This window comes from Euleptes europaea, chromosome 18, assembly GCF_029931775.1.
Source record: "Euleptes europaea isolate rEulEur1 chromosome 18, rEulEur1.hap1, whole genome shotgun sequence".
In the NCBI taxonomy this organism is placed as follows: domain Eukaryota; kingdom Metazoa; phylum Chordata; class Lepidosauria; order Squamata; family Sphaerodactylidae; genus Euleptes; species Euleptes europaea.
The window spans coordinates 20,962,517-20,978,441 of NC_079329.1; the positions used below are offsets into that span (position 1 = coordinate 20,962,517).

Consider the following 15,925-nt stretch of genomic DNA (forward strand, 5'->3'; position numbering starts at 1 on the left):
AGTCCAGCTGTCTGTTCACACAGTGGCCAACCAGGTGCCTCTAGGAAGCCTACAAACTAGCAACTGCAGCAGTATTTATCCTACCTGTGTTTCACAGCACCTAATATAATAGGCATTATCCTCTGATCCTGGAGATAATGGGTATGTCTCATGACTAGTATTCATTTTGAAGAAGAAGAAGAGTTGGCTTTTATATGCCAACTTTCTCTACCAGTTAAGGAAGAATCAAACTGGCTTACAATCACCTTCCCTTCCCCACAACAGACACCCTGTGAGGTAGGTGGGGCTGAGGGAGCTCTAAGAGAGCTGTGACTAGCCCAAGGTCACCCAGCTGGCTTCATGTGGAGGAGTGGGGGAAACCAGTCTAGTTCACCAGATTAGTGTCCACTGCTCATGTGGAGGAGTGGGGAATCAAACCCGGTTCTCCAGATTAGAGTCCACCACTCTTAACCACTACACCATGCTGGCTCTAGTAGCTGTGAATAGCCCTCTCCTCCATGAATATATCCACTCCCCTCTTAAAACCTTCCAAGTTGTCAGCCATCACCACGTCCTGGGGCAGGGAGTTCCACAATTTCCTCTCCAGGGTTAGGCGTTGTAGAAAGAGGGTTCCAAGGGGAAGCATGCCAAGGAATGGGATTAGGAATAGGAATAGGATTTATACCCTGCCCTCCCCCAGCAGAACTGGGCTCAGGGCAGCTAACATCATAGATATACATACCCAGTAACTGCGAATTTAAAGTACAATTAAAACAATGCTAACCAATCACATTTTCCTATGGATGGCTGCCACCGTGTCCCCTATTTTACCAGAGGGAGGAATGTTTCTACAAGGTAACCTTGACCCAACCATCCAGATTTATATTATACTTCAAGCGGGAGGAGATGGGCAGACAAGAGGAAAAAGACAAGGGAAAAAGGGTAGGGAGGGAACGGAAATAGAGAGGAGAGAGGAGGAAGGGAGGGAAAGGAAAGAAGAGAGCTGCTCGTGCATGAGAATATTTCTGGGCATAAAAAACATAAAAGTCGCAGCCATGCTGGGCTAGACCAAAGGTCCATCTTGCCTGGCATCCAGTTTCCAATAGTGGCCAGACAGAGAAGGCCGCAAGCAGAGGGCCTGGCTGGCGACAGCATCTGTCATTCAGACGCTTCCCGGCATCTTGTCAGTCAGAGAAGCAGTCCAAAAATGCCCGGAACCTGGAGGCTTTATTCCGCTCTTGGCCAGCCAGACACCTGTAATCAACCCTCTTTGAAACCCTCCTAAAACCGTGGCCAGGGAGGGTAGGCAGCGTGGGAGAGCCCAATCTCGTCAGATCTCGGAAGCTAAGCATGGTCAGCCCTAGTTAGTACTTGGATGGGAGACCAAGAAGGGAGACCAGGGTTGCTGTGCAGAGGAAGGCACTGGAAAACGCCTCTGTTAGAGTCTTGCTGTAAAAACCCCATAAGGAAACACCGTAAATCCGCTGCGACTTGACGGCACTTTACACCCACACAGCTGTGGCCATTGCCACATCTCGTGGCAATGAATTCCACAGGTCAACCACCAGTGGAGTTCAGTAGAACGTCTGCTTGTTCATCTGGAATCTGCTGCCAGCCATTTCTACTGGGTGAACAAGGCTCTTTATGCCATTTCTTATAGAAGTAACAAGGTCCCACTTTGCACGGCTGTTGTAAGGAGTACTGAGACTATATGTGTGTGTGTGTGTTAAGTGTCATCAAGTTGCTTCTGACTCATGGCAACCCTATGAATCAAAGTCCTCCAAAATGTCCTATCCTTAACAGCCTTGCTCAGATCTTGCAAACTGAGGGCAGTGGCTTCCATTATAGAGTCAATCCATCTTATGATGGGTCTTCCTCTTTTCTTGCTGCCTTCTACTTTTCCTAGCATGATTGTCTTGTGACTCTTGTCTTCTCATAACTCTTGTCTAACTCATAACTCTTGTCTTCTTGTCTTTGACTCTTGCCTTCTCATAATGTGACCAAAGTGCCACAGCCACAGTTTAGTCATTTTAGCTTTTATTGGGTTCCTGCAGCTATGAAATTTGATGCTGCTTTAGGGATGGTTGTTTTTTTGTTTCTCCCTTAAAATCAAGTCTGTGACTTATGAATGGGTGGGGGGAGGAAAATGCAAGAAGCAGCCTGCGTTCTATTGAGCCTGACTCCTTGGCTGTGTTCCTGCCTACAATCTCTCCTCTCGCTGGTGCCAGAAAGGTGTAGAAGCCAGAGGGCTGGACAGCCTGGGCAGATTGCAGCCCCCATTGTGGAGAGAAGCTGACTGGAAGAAATGTCCACGTTTTCATTTTACACCCGGGCCTTAAAGATCCTGGCCGATCTTGAACTTGTGTCTTGAAGCATGGCCAGCCTCTGCTCCACTGCCTACCTTTGGGAATCTAGAGGGTCTTTAGACATTAGAAACGGCGAAGCTTTCCTCCTACTTCTAAAATGAGTCAGGAATATACACCCTTCACTGAAAAGGTAAAACTTCACAATGGCTTTTTTTTAAAAAACAACCTTGCCAGTTTCACCTCTGAAGGAGGGAAATCTGGTCAGTTTCACTGCTCCTCTGTTATAGCCTTTCTATAGGTGAGGCATGCAAATTAGATGGGCAAGAGAAAGGAGACTTTCCTACATGAAGCAAATGCAGCCACTGATGGGTACATCAATAACATTTTTTGCAATTGTTCTTGTCCCTGCAGGCGGTTGTTGAGCCTGATATTAGGCTATGTGCTAAAAACCAGCCTAGTGTAGTGATCAGAGTGTCAGACTAGGATCTGGGAGACCCAGGTTCGAATCCCACTCTGCCATGGAATCACTGACCATCAACTGTGCTGAGTGACTTTGGGCCACTTGCTCTCTCAGCCTGCCCCACCTCACAGGATTGTTGCAGGGATAAAATAAGATGAGGAAAGTGGCGTCTGCTGCCTTGAGTGCCTTGGGCTCATTTATTCTGATCAGAGCCAGCACGGCATAGTGGCTAGAGTGTTGGAATAGGATCAGGGAGACCCAGCCCCGAATCCCCGTGGACACTTGTTGGATGACCTTGGGCCAGTCATGCGTACTCAACCTAACCTACCTCACAGTGTGGTTGTGAGGATAAAATGTAGAAGAGAACAATTTAAGCTATTTTGGATCCCCATTAGGGAGAATGGTGGGCTATAAAATGAAGTACATCAAGGAATAACGTATGCCACCCAGAGACCCTACCTACATCCCTGCCTCTTTGAAGAAGAAGAGTTGGTTTTTATATGCCGACTTTCTCCACCACTTAAGGAAGAATCAAACCGGCTTACAATCACCTTCCCTTCCTCTCCCCACAGCAGACACCCTGTGAGATTGGTGGGGCTGAGAGAGCTCTAAGAGAGCTGTGACTAGCCCAAGGTCACCCAGCTGGCTTCATGTGTAGGAGTGGGGAAACCAACCCGGTTCACCAGATTAGCATCCACTGCTCATGTGGAAGAGTGGGGAATCAAACCCTGTTCTCCAGATTAGACGAAGAAGAGTTGTTTTTTATATGCCCACTTTCTCTACCACTTAAGGCAGAATCAAGCCAGCTTACAGTCACCTTCCCCTCCCCTCCCCACAACAGACCCCCTATAAGGTAGGTGGGGCTGAGAGAGCTCTAAGAGAGCTGTGACTAGCCCAAGGTCACCCAGCTGGCTTCATGTGTAGGAGTGGGGAAACAAATCCAGTTCACCAGATTAGCTTCCGCCACTCATGTGTAGGAGTGGGGAATCAATCCCAGTTCTCCAGATCAGAGTCCACCGCTCCAAACCACTGCTCAACCACTACACCACGCTGGCTCTCTTTGGGTACCAACTTGTCAGGCACGCACACCCCTCTCTTTCTTCTACTCCAGCTATTCCTTCCTGCCTCTGATGAGTCCATGCACCGTCATGCTCTCCGATCTCACTCTTGCTCGTTCTCTCAGCCTCGGGCTCCGGTGGGATTTAGCCCGGCCTGCGTCCAGCAAAGCCCTTCCCTTGCCCCATAACGAGTCAGTTGGCAGAGCAAACCATAGGGCTCGGGGAAGGGGGGGAGCAGGAAAGGAGGGAGAAAGCTGTATTAATATTGATGAGGCTGCAAATGGGATCGAGCTGGTAAAAGGGCATAAAATATTCACGCAGGAAACAACTCGCCGCCTGGTAACATGGGGAGGCTTGGCACCCTCTTCTCCCCCATGGCTAACAGCTGAAATTCCTGGCTTCTCTCCCCCCCCCTTTTTTTTTTTTTTTTTTTTGATGTGACTGTTTATTTGTTTAGCTATTTCTACTCCTGCTTTTCTTGCCAGCGGGGACCAAAGCCACTTGCAAAATCATTCTCCCTTCCCTCCATTCTGTCCTCACATAAAACAACCCCTGTGTGGTCAGAACATAAGAAAGGCCATGCTGGATCAGACCAAGGTCCATCAAGTCCTATGAGGAAAGGTTGAAGGAGCTGGGGATGTTTAGCCTGAAGAGGAGAAGACAGAGAGATGATAACCATACTTGAAGGGTTGTCATATAGAGGATGGTGCCAAGTTGTTTTCTGTTACCCCAGAAGGTCGGATCAGAACCAATGGGTTGAAATTAAATTAAAAGAGTTTCCGTCTAGACATTAGGAAGAACTTGCTAACAGTAAGAGCGGTTTCTCAGTGGAACAGGCTTCCTCGGAAGGTGGTGAGCTCTCCTTCCCTGGAGGTTTTTAAGCAGAGGCTGGATGGCCATCTGTCAACAAGGCTAATTCTATGAACTTAGGCAGATGATGACAGGGAGGGCATCTTGGCCATCTTCTGGGCATGAAGTGGGGGTCACGGGGGGCAAGGTAGTTGTGAATTTCCTGCATTGTGCAGGGGGTTGGACTAGATGACCCTGGCGGTCCCTTCCAACTCTATGATTCTAAGTCCAGCTGTCTGTTCACACAGTGGCCAACTGGGTGCCTCTAGGAAGCCCACAAACAAGACGGCTGCAACAGCATTATCCTGCCTGTGTTCCACAGCACCTAATACAATAGGCATGCTCCTCTGATCCTGGAGAGAATAGGTAGGCATCATGACTAGTATCCATTTTTATTAGTAGCCATGAATATCCCTCTCCTCCATAAACATGTTCACTCCTCTCTTAAAGCCCTCCAAGTTGGCATCCATCACCACATCCTGCGGCAGAGAGGTGAGGCTGAGAGAGAATGACTGGCCCAAGGTCACCCAGCAGGCTTCCATGGCACAGTGGGGATTTGAACCTTGGTCTCCCCAGATCTTAGTCTGACACTCTGACCACTACACCACACTGCCTTTGTGCCACGTCTGCTTGGGGGATGTTCAGGCCTTATTTTCCTTGATCTGCAAAGTGTAGACAGGGAGGTTCTAAGCAGATTGTCAATGAATATGAAAAGCCCCAAGCAATTCTCCTCTGAAAGCATCCCTAAACTTTTTCTAATTCTGTGCTTTTAACGAACTGTGGCAGGCGGAAATGCCACAGAGGCAGATTTGCCCATCACCGCTTCTCCATGGTGAGAGATCTCCTGTTCCCCTTTCAATCTAGCATGCAAAACCCAGGGAAGATAAAATAACCATGGGATCTGCCACATTCTCTGTCCGGAGAATTCTGTTTTGCGGCCTCTTTTCTAAGGCTTCGTTCCCCCTGAGATGGGTCAAGTCAGCATCTAGGCCAGGGGTATCAAACTCGATTGTTACGAGGGACAGATGTGACATAAATGTCACTTGGTCAGGCCGGGCCACGCCTCGTCAGCCCACATTGGGACTGGGGTGGTGGTGGCTGGCTCGTGAGCCGGATAAGAGCTCTCAAGGGGACGGATCTGGCCTTACGTTTGACACCCCTGATCTAGGCTGTCCTCCTTCATACTGCAGGCTCACATAACTCCTCCATATTTTTTTAAAGAGCTCCTCTGTTAAAAACAAATCCTTTCACATAGATTAATAGAAGTCAGACGCTGCATCCACGTGGCAAGGATTCTCTGATTCGCATTCATCATCCCTGCGACGGCAGAGGCGTGTGCGCTGGCAATGGAGCATCCGCGTGGGAATTTTCTGCACACTTTTCTCCGTCAGCTGCCTTTTTTCCTGCACCACCCCACTGGAATGCTTTTTGAGGTTTTTTGTTTTATTTTAATTGGGAATTGCTAAACCGCTATAACTTTACAATGCTGCAGAAATTACTGATGTTTTTGAGCCCTCAGAAAGCCTTTCGGCGATGCGGAAGGGAAAATGATAGAAATGATAGAGATTTTCTAACAGTGGTTCCTCGATGGATCAGGCTTCCTCAGGAGGTGGTAAGCTCTCCTTCCCTGGAGGTTGTTAAGCAGAGGCTAGATGGCCATCTTTCAGCAATGCTGCTTCTATGACCTTAGGCAGATCATGAGAGGGAGGGCACCTTGGCCATCTTCTGGGCATGGAATAGGGGTCAGAGGGGATGTAGGGGGAGGTAGTTTGGAATTTCCTACATTGTGCAGGGGGTTGGACTAGATGACCCTGGTGGTCCCTGGTGGATGGATGTGAACAGGATGCAATTCAACAAGGATAAATGCTGAGTTCTACATCTGGGTAACAGAAACGAGGGACTTGCATACTGGATGGCGGATACACTTCTGGGCAGCAGTGCATGTGAACAAGATCTTGGGGTATGGGTGGGCCGTAAGTTAAATATGAGCAGCCAGTGTGATGCAGCGACAAAAAAAGCGAATGCAATCTTGGAGTGCATCAACAGAGGTATAACATCCAAATCGCAAGATGTCATAGTTCTGCTGTACACTGCATTGGTCAGGCAGCACCTGGAGTATTGTGTGCAGTTCTGGAGGCCTCGCTTCAAAAAGGATGTGGACAGAATCGAACTGGTGCCGAGGAGAGTGACGAGGACGATCCAGGGCCTGGAGACCAAGCCCTGCGAGGAAAGCCTGAGGGAGTTGGGAATGTTTAGTCTGGAGACGAGGAGGTTGAGAGGGGACCTGATTGCTCTCTTGCAGTATTTGAAGTGCTTTCACTTAGAGGAGGGCAGGGAGCTGTTCCTGTTGGCAGCAAAGGATAGGACTCACAATAATGGGTTTAAATTGCTGGCAGAAAGGTACCGGCTGGATATTAAGGGGGAATTTTTTTACAGTAAGAGTTGTTTGACAGTGGAATCAGCTCCCTAGGGAGGTGGTGAGCTCCCCCTCACTGGCAGTCTTTAAGCAGAGGCTGGACAAGCACTTGTCAGGGATGCTCTAGGCTGCTCCTGCATTGAGCAGGGGGTTGGACTAGATGGCCTGTATGGCCCCTTCCAACTCTATGGTTCTAAATGGGGCTGTGTGGAGCTAATGGAAGGGGGGAAAGCACCAGTTTGGGCAGGACCTTTGAAAATGGAAACCTTCTCATCCAGCCAGCATGATAACGTAATGGGACTGCTCTCTGAGCCAGTGTAGTGTAGTGGTTTAAGAGCGGTGGACTCGAAGAAGAAGAAGAAGAGTTGGCTTTTATATGCCAACTTTCTCTACCACTTAAGGAAGAATCAAACCGGCTTACAATCACTTTCCCTTCCCCTCCCCACAACAGACACCCTGTGAGGGAGGTGAGGCTGCGAGAGTGTGACTAGCCCAAGGTCGCCCAGCTGGCTTCATGTGTAGGAGTGGGGAACAAATCCAGTTCACCAGATTAGCCTCTGCCACTCATGTGGAGGAGTGGGGAATCTAACCCGGTTCTCCAGATCGGAGTCCACCACTCCAAACCACCACTCTTAACCACTACACCATGCTGTCTCTCTAACCTGGAGAACTGGGTTTGATTCGTCTGATTCGGTGCAAGGCAGCTTCATATGTTCAGTTGAAAAGATAGTCCAAAGCCTCCTTCCATTCTGTATTCATGCCCCGTGAGATTTGGTGAGAATCCTTTGAAGAATAGCAAGATTCTGAAATGCGGCAGGTCCCTGGTGCATCTCAGGGTTAAAAATGCAAGTGCAGGGATTTGTTTTGCCTGTTACTGTCAGGAGGAAGAAGCAAAACATGGCCAGTTTTATCTTCTTCAACAGACTTCGCTGCAGCGAGCTCTTTCCGACCCCTCCCCTGTTGTGGGGGTCCGTGTCTGAAAAACAAAAAGGCAGTTTCAAATGCGCAAGTATCGGGTTCCTGTGAAAAACAAGCCATTGTGAAAGCAGGGCTTGGGGGGATTTTGAATCCATCCGTGGCCGAGCAAGAAGGCTGATTTACGATCCCGATTCAACCTTATGTGCTTTACAGCGCATGTTTGATTTCAGGCTAGTTTTTAGGCAGAAGACAATCAGAGTGGCAAGTGTATCATCGGGTGGAAGCGATAGGTGCATGTGTCTGGGCTCAAACAAATGGGACAGATTGATTGGGTGCACACACAGCCGTGAGTCAATCTTTCAGCCTGGCTTGCTAATCGAAATCCCCGCCCTTCACTTTTAGGACTGTTTTCAAGGAAAGCGATCGTGTCCTTTAAAAAACCCATATTTTCCCTTGAAAATGTTGACAGCCTAGGGGGTCTGGCTCTGCTTAGCATAGCCAAGAAGGAGTTGAAGGATTGCATCTCCTTTCCAAGAGGCCAAGGTCCTAAATCGGAGACATATGCCTACAGTTTATCCTGTACAGACAGAGATTTATGATCTTCAGCATCATTTTTTTAAAAAAACCCTGTGTATCCTTGCATGACATGCAAAATCAGAACATTTGGGCCAGTCGACAGCACCAAAATTTGGAAAGCTTTAAGAGGAGAGTGGACATGTTCATGGAGGAAAGGGGTATTCATGGCTAGTAGTCAAAATGGATACTAGTCATGATGCATACCTGTTCCCTCCAGGATCAGAGGAGCATGCCGGTTATATTAGGTGCTTTGGAATACAGGTGGGATGATGCTGCTACAATCGTCTTCTTTGTGGGCTTCCTAGGGGCACCTGGTGGGCCACTGTGTGAATAGACTGCTGGACTTAATGGGCCTTGGTCTGATCCAGAAGGGCTGTTCTTATGTTCTTAAAACAAAGCCACCTTGGTGGAAGAAGAAATACTCTGACTGAACAGTAATAACTGGTTAATAATAATGTGTTTATTAATATTCTAATTATCCCATATGTTGAAATGAAGTCTGAACTGAGAGACTGATACATTTTCCTTGTATTTGACGGACAGTGTACTATGGATGCTGGGGTTTATTTTTCTCGCATCAGCTGCTGATCTGCAGTTGTGTTCTGTCGTTGGATAATTGCATATGTTTAAAATCTTGTTCTCTTTGTAACGGGAACACATTAATCCATTTGGGTAGCCGAGGAGCTGGACAAAATGGCCAGGAAGGACATTACGCAAATATTACATAATGGATATGCATTTTAATGGATGTGTTTTCGTAGGATGGGGGGTGGGTAAGCCATGGAGGTCTGGATCGCTTCACATTGATCTTGGACAGGTATGGTCACCAAAAAGCCATTGAAGGGGAATATCCTGCTTCCCACTTGGGGAGAATTCGTGTGTTCAGTAATAGCTCATGGGTTGGATCCGGTCAACTTTTTCCCCTGCTGAAAAGGGGAGGAGGGCATTCCCTTTGACTGCCTTAAAAGGCTGCGCTGGGGACCTGCAAGGACAAAAGCCATGTGGGACAAGGGCTATAGACAAGGGTTAAGAGCGGCAGACTCTAATCTGGAGAACCAGATTTGATTCCCTGCTCCTCCACATGAAGCCTGCTGGGTGACCTTGGGCTAGTCACAGTTCTCTTTCCCCCATCTACCTCAAAAGGTGTTTGTGGTGGGGAGGGGAAGAGAAGGCAATTGTAAGCCGCTTTAAGACTCTTTAAAGGTAAAGAAAAAGCAGGATATAAAAACCAACTCTCTTCTTCTCCTTGTTTCTGGGGATTTCTTCTCCCCTGAGAACCTTTTCAGTGTAGATCTATAAGAGGAAGAGGAAGAAGAGGAGGAGGAGGAGGAAGAAGTGGTGTTGATTTTTATATGCTAACTTTCTCTACCACTTAAGGAAGAATCAAACCAGTTTACAATCACCTTCCTTTCCCCGCCCCACAACAGACACCCTGTGAGGTTGGTGGAGCTGAGAGAGCTCTAAGAGAGCTGTGACTAGCCCAAGGTCACCCAGCTGGCTTCATGCGCAGGAGTGGGGAAACCAACCCAGTCTACCAGATTAGCGTCCGCCACTCACGTGGAGGAGCAGGAAATCAAACCCACTTCTCCCGATCAGAGTCCACCGCTCCAAGCCACCGCTCTTAACCACTACGCCACGCTGGCTCTCCTGACCAAGTTTTTGTGTCCTTTTCCCCCCATCTCTCATAGGAAAAAGCAGATCTCGGGGAGCTGAACTTCTCCCTCTGTTACTTGCCTACTGCTGGGCGTCTCACCGTCACAATCATCAAGGCCTCCAACCTCAAAGCCATGGACCTGACTGGTTTCTCCGGTGAGCAGAGAGGGGAGGGAGTGTGCACATGAGGAGGGTGGTATGTTTTGACGAGAGGTTAGCGCCTTAGGGTGAGCGTCAAACCGGGGTGGGGGGTGGCTCCTGAAGCGGGTTGGCCAAGGGCCATCATCAGCATTTGGTAATGCATTGGGCCTGTGGGGAGGAGGAGGAGATGGAACAATGGAACAGGCTTCTTCAGGAGGTGGTGAGCTCTCCTTCCCTGGAGGTTTCTAAGAAGAGGCTAGATGGCCATCTGTCAGCAGTGCTGATTCTATTACCTTAGGCAAATAATAAGAGGAAGGGCATCTTGGCCATCTTCTGGGCATGGAGTAGGGGGTCACTGGAGGTGTGTGGGGGAGGTAGTTGTGAATTTCCTGTACTGTGCAGGGGGTTGGACTAGATGACCCTGGTGCTCCCTTCCGACTCTATGATTCTATGGGTAAGGAAGATGGTGAGTGAAATAAATGAGTCCTGGGAACCTGGCTAGTGGCAGCGAGTAGGTTGAGTGGGCGGAACCCCCAACGAGCGAGGGGAACGCTGGGGATTTGCGCTTGTGGTGGGATGGTCTCCTGATGAGTAAGACAGGATCAGGACCTGTCAGTGAGAAGAACTCATCATGGGGGGCACAGAAGGTGGCTGAGATGGTAAAGTGGACTTATAGCACTTCAGGCCGCAGTTTGGGGTTGAGGATTCCACTTTTTGACGTTCCCCGTGTCAAACGCTTCCTGGAAGTAGAAGAATTTGATGAGTCCAGGGAGCAACACTCTGTTCCATTTTAAAATTAATTTGTGTTATGTACAACATTTATATCCCACCTTCCTGCCCAACCAGAGCCACCAAAAATGTGATTTCCCTCATCTGCAACATGGCATTGGTGACGGGGGAAGTAGCTTGCCTTTGCTAGGCAACCACAGGCAAAGGTAGTTGGTTCCAGTAGGGCCAGTAGGGGCTGAAACTGCCACCATGGTATTGATATCCACAGGTAGGGGTGGCGAGAAGGGTAGACCCAGGCAGGCCTGCCCTCTGTCATTGAGACCCTTTCCCCGCCTCTCTTCAGATCCCTACGTTAAGGCGTCCCTCATGTGCGAAGGGAGGAGGCTGAAGAAACGCAAGACGTCCATCAAGAAGAACACGCTCAACCCCACTTACAACGAGGCCCTCGTCTTCGACATCCCCCAGGACAGCATGGAGCACGTCAGCATCACGCTGGCAGTCATGGATTACGATTGGTGAGTCGCACGTGGGTGCCACGCCCCCTCCAGCACCATGACTGTACGGGAGTCCCCAGCATGTGGAATGCCGCATGAGCAGTGACGATTCCCAACAAATGTCCTGGAAATACTGTCGATCCACAGGGACCCTTGGATTCTGGCCTTCCAACAGGAAGGTCAGTGCTATCAAGACCCTGCGCCATCAAGGTCAGCAGTGTGATGCGACAGCTAAAAAGGCAAATGCGATCTTGGGCTGCATCAACAGAAGTATAGTGTCCAGATCACGCGAAGTGATGGTATCGCTTTACTCTGCTCTGGTTAGACCTCACCTAGAGTACTGTGTTCAGTTTTGGGCACCACAATTTAAGAAAGATGTAGACAAGCTGGAACGTGTCCAGAGGAGGGCAACAAGGATGGTGAGGGGTCTGGAGACCAAGTCCTATGAGGAAAGGTTGAAGGAGCTGGGTGTGTTTAGCCTGAAAAGGAGAAGACTGAGAGGGGATATGATAACCATCTTCAAGTACTTGAAGGGCTGTCATACGGAGGATAGTGCCGAGTTGTTTTCTGTTGCCCCAGAAGGTCGGACCAGAACCAAGGGATTGAAATTAAATCTAAAGAGTTTCTGTCTAGACATTAGGAAGAATTTTCTAACAGTTCAAGCAGTTCCTCAGTGGAACAGGCTTTCTCTGGAGGTGGTAGGCTCTCCTTCCCTGGAGGTTTTTAAGAAGAGGTTAGATGGCCATCTGTCAGCAGTGTTGATTCTATGACCTTAGGCAGATCATGAGAGGGATGGCACCTTGGCCATCTTCTGGGTGTGGGCGAGGAGAGGTAGTTTGTAATTTCCTGCATTGTGCAGGGGGTTGGACTAGATGACCCTGGTGGACCCTTCCAACTCTATGATTCTAAGCTAAGACATGCTGGGAGTCGGGGCCGCAAAATCAGAACGGAGGCCAGGATGAGGCTCACCGGCTTGCTAAGAGCAGGGGATCTGGTGAATGCAGGAAGCTGAATCGGCGGGGGGAATTCCAACTTTTTTCAGAGGGTCAAACTATATGTTAGTGGTTTGAAACAGTCGGGCCTGGATTCCCCTGACCCAACTCGGGTTCGGTAAAACCACACAGCAGCTGCAGGGAATGGCTTCTGGAACAAAAGAGGAGAGAAGAAGAAGAAGCGTTGGTTTTTATATGCCGACTTAAGGAAGAATCAAAATGGCTTACAATCGCCTTCCCCCCCAAAACAGGCACCCTGTGAGATAGGTGAGGCTGAGAGAGCTGTGACTAGCCCAAGGTCTCCCAGCTGGCTTCATGTGGAGGAGTGGGGGAAACAACCCGGTTCACCAGATTAGCGTTCGCCGCTCATGTGGAGGAGTGGGGAACCAAACCCAGTTCTCCAGATTAGAGTCCACTGCTCCAAACCACTGCTCTTAATCACTACACCACGGTGGCTCTCAAAGAAGCTGAGAAAGCCACTACCAGGGGAGAAGGCAGGAGCCATTTTCCTGGGCAGAAACAGTCCTGGGGTAGGGGAGTTATTTCCCCATTTTTGCAACTTCTTGTACACGGAATACTCCAAATGGAGCAGCAAAGGCAGGGAATGAATTCCAGTCCGGCGTCCCAGGCCCAGCTCCTTAAAAAACACTAACCTGTACTTTGGCCCTGAGAGATGTCAGAAGGAAACTTCAGCAAACCCATGTAGGAAGCGAAGCCGCGAGCCACCATTCCTCTCAAGGGACGGAGCTTCAAGCACAGAGTTGGGGTACTGGGCACCAGAAAGCTAGAAAGAATGGGTGGAGTGGGAGCCATTTGAAAGGACTGTGCATATTGTGATGTGCTCCCCACTTCCCTGATTGGTGAGAAGTTCCAGGAGCAGCGCTACTGGGTTTGGTTTCCTTTGGTGTAGTGGTTAAGAGCGGTGGCCTCTAATTTGTAGAACCAGGTTCGATTTCTTGCTCCGCCTCTAATCTGGTGAACTGGGTTGATTTCCCCACTCTGCCACATGAAGCCTGCTGGGTGACAGTAATAGTAACTGTGCATGCGCAGTTCCCATGTGGGATTGCAAGGAAGACCACTCGATGAACAACAGTTACAGGTAAGCAACACTGTTATCTCTGTGTCCACAGCATCGGGCACAACGAAGTCATCGGGATGTACCGCGTGGGCAGCGACGCCGACGCACCAGGAAGAGACCACTGGGCCGAGATGCTGGCGAATCCACGTAAACCCATCGAACACTGGCACCAGCTGGTGGAGGTGAGAGGGCAGGGAGGGGAAGTGGGTTCCTGCATCAGGAGTGCTTTAAGTGGGGAGCTGCAGCCCTAGAGATCCTGAGCCATAATGGGTTGGAGAAGAATGGGGTGTGAGGACTAGGGTTCCCAACTGGCCAGCCAAACGATCCCTTTAATAGAGGCCGAATGTGTAGAAAAGGGCAGCTGACGTTTTTCACGCCTTGCAGGTAAACAGCGTCCCCCAAGAACAGCTGCCAATCAAACTGACCTAAAGGACCAGTTTAAAAACTGGTAACTCTAGCTAGGAAAGGTTGAGGGCAGCAGGAAAAGAGGAAGACCCAACATGAGATGGATTGACTCAATAAAGGAAGCCATGGCCCTCCATTTGCAAGATCTGAGCAAGGCTGTCAAAGATAGGACATTTTGGAGGACTTTCATTCATAGGGTTGCCATGAGTCAGAAGCGACTTGATGGCACTTAACACACACACACAACTCTAGCTAGGACTTCTGCAGGAAATGTGCATTGGGAACAGTCATAAAAGCTACTAATGTTCCACACCATTGTAATCTGTCACTTAGACTACACTGTCGTAGTCTATCCTTTGAAAGGCTGTCACTTAGAAGAGGGCAGGGAGCTGTTCCTGTTGGCAGTAGAGGGTAAGACTTGGAACAATGGGTTTAAATTGTGGATGGAAAGGTACCGTCTGGACGTTAGGAAACATTTTTTACAGTAAGGGTAGTTCAGCAGTGGAATCAGCTGCCTAGGGAAGTGGTGAACTCCCCCCTCTCTGGCAGTTTTCAAGCAGTGCCTGGGCAAACACTTGTCAGGGACGCTCTAGTCTGGTCCTGCATTGAGCAGGGGGTTGGACTAGATGGCCTGCATGGCCCCTTCCAACTTTATGATTCTATGATTCTAGTCCTCAGTGGCATTTCTGGTCTAACATCGCATTCCTAATGAGAGATACTCCAGTCTAAGCCCATTGAAATGAGCCCCGTGGCGCAGCGGGGTAAGCTGCAGTACTGCAGTCCAAACTCTGCTCACGAGCAGAGTTCGATCCCGACGGAAGTTGGTTTCAGGTAGCCAGCTCATGGTTGACTCAGCCTTCCATCCTTCCGAGGTTGGATGAGCCGGCTGCCTGAAACCAACTTCCATTGGGATCAAACTCAGGTCGTGAGCAGAGCCGGGACTGCAGTACTGCAGCTTACCACTCTGTGCCACTCTTCCAACCCCAGCACGATTAGTCTAGGAATTATTTTGTTTCTGCTCCCTCCACCGAGCAACTGTTTGTGGGTCCCCGGTTCGGGCTTTTTGGTTTCAGAGAAGGATTCGAGGTGGGCACTGGGAACCGAGACATTTGGGGGTCTTGTGGGGGGGGGGGGGAATCACTTGTGACCTTCTGCTCTCTTGCTTTCCCAGGAGAAGACTTTGAACATCTACATCAACAAGAACCCTCCAGCGCGGGACAAGCCCAGCATCGTAGTCGAAAGTGTTCACTCAGACTAAGGCCATCGTCTCCAGCCCTTCATCACCAGGGACTGTGAGTTCTTTCGGCAGCATGGGAGGGACATGGCCAAGCGCACATGCCCAAGTGTGCAACACAACTGCTTAGAGAGCATTACCCCCATTTTGACCCACACTCCTTCGCTTCGGCAGGTTCCGGCACCATGAACAAACCAGAGTTGGTTTGTGATTAAAGCAAGGCCGGTGCGCTCTCAAGCTCCCCACCCATCTCCCTGCAGTGCATCGAGCAGAAATTAAAAACGTCCTGGTGTGAAAAGTCTTCAACCAAACCACAATTTGTTGTTATTGTCTGTACTTGGGGCACTGTAACAGATTGGGGGGGATTATTTGCCTGCAAACTGGGGTTTAATTCAGCATGAGCCAGCGTGGTGTAGTGGTTGAGTTCAGTGGACTCTAATCTGGAGAGCCAGGTTTGATTCCCCTTCACATGAGTGGCGGACTGATCTGGTGAACCGAGTTGGTTTCCCCACTCCTCCCCCTGAAGCCTGCTGGGTGACCTTGGGCTAGTCACAGTTCTCTCAGAACTCTCTCAGCCTCACCTACCTCACAAGGTGTCTGTTGTGGGGAGAGGAAGGGAAGGAGATTGTGAGGCAGT

General features: G+C 49.5%; 1 protein-coding gene across 1 annotated transcript in view; it reads left to right on the forward strand.

The window, feature by feature from the left end:
* Positions 1 to 15,340, forward strand: part of SYT3 (synaptotagmin 3) — a 33,373-nt gene extending 18,033 nt beyond the window's left edge. Inside the window, exons 5-8 of the mRNA XM_056863876.1 lie at positions 10,251 to 10,371; positions 11,429 to 11,600; positions 13,702 to 13,831; positions 15,226 to 15,340. Of these exons, the coding sequence (XP_056719854.1) occupies positions 10,251 to 10,371; positions 11,429 to 11,600; positions 13,702 to 13,831; positions 15,226 to 15,312 (510 nt within the window). The 3' untranslated portion in view covers positions 15,313 to 15,340. The remainder of the gene's footprint in view (positions 1 to 10,250; positions 10,372 to 11,428; positions 11,601 to 13,701; positions 13,832 to 15,225) is intronic.
* Positions 15,341 to 15,925: the final 585 nt, after the last annotated feature.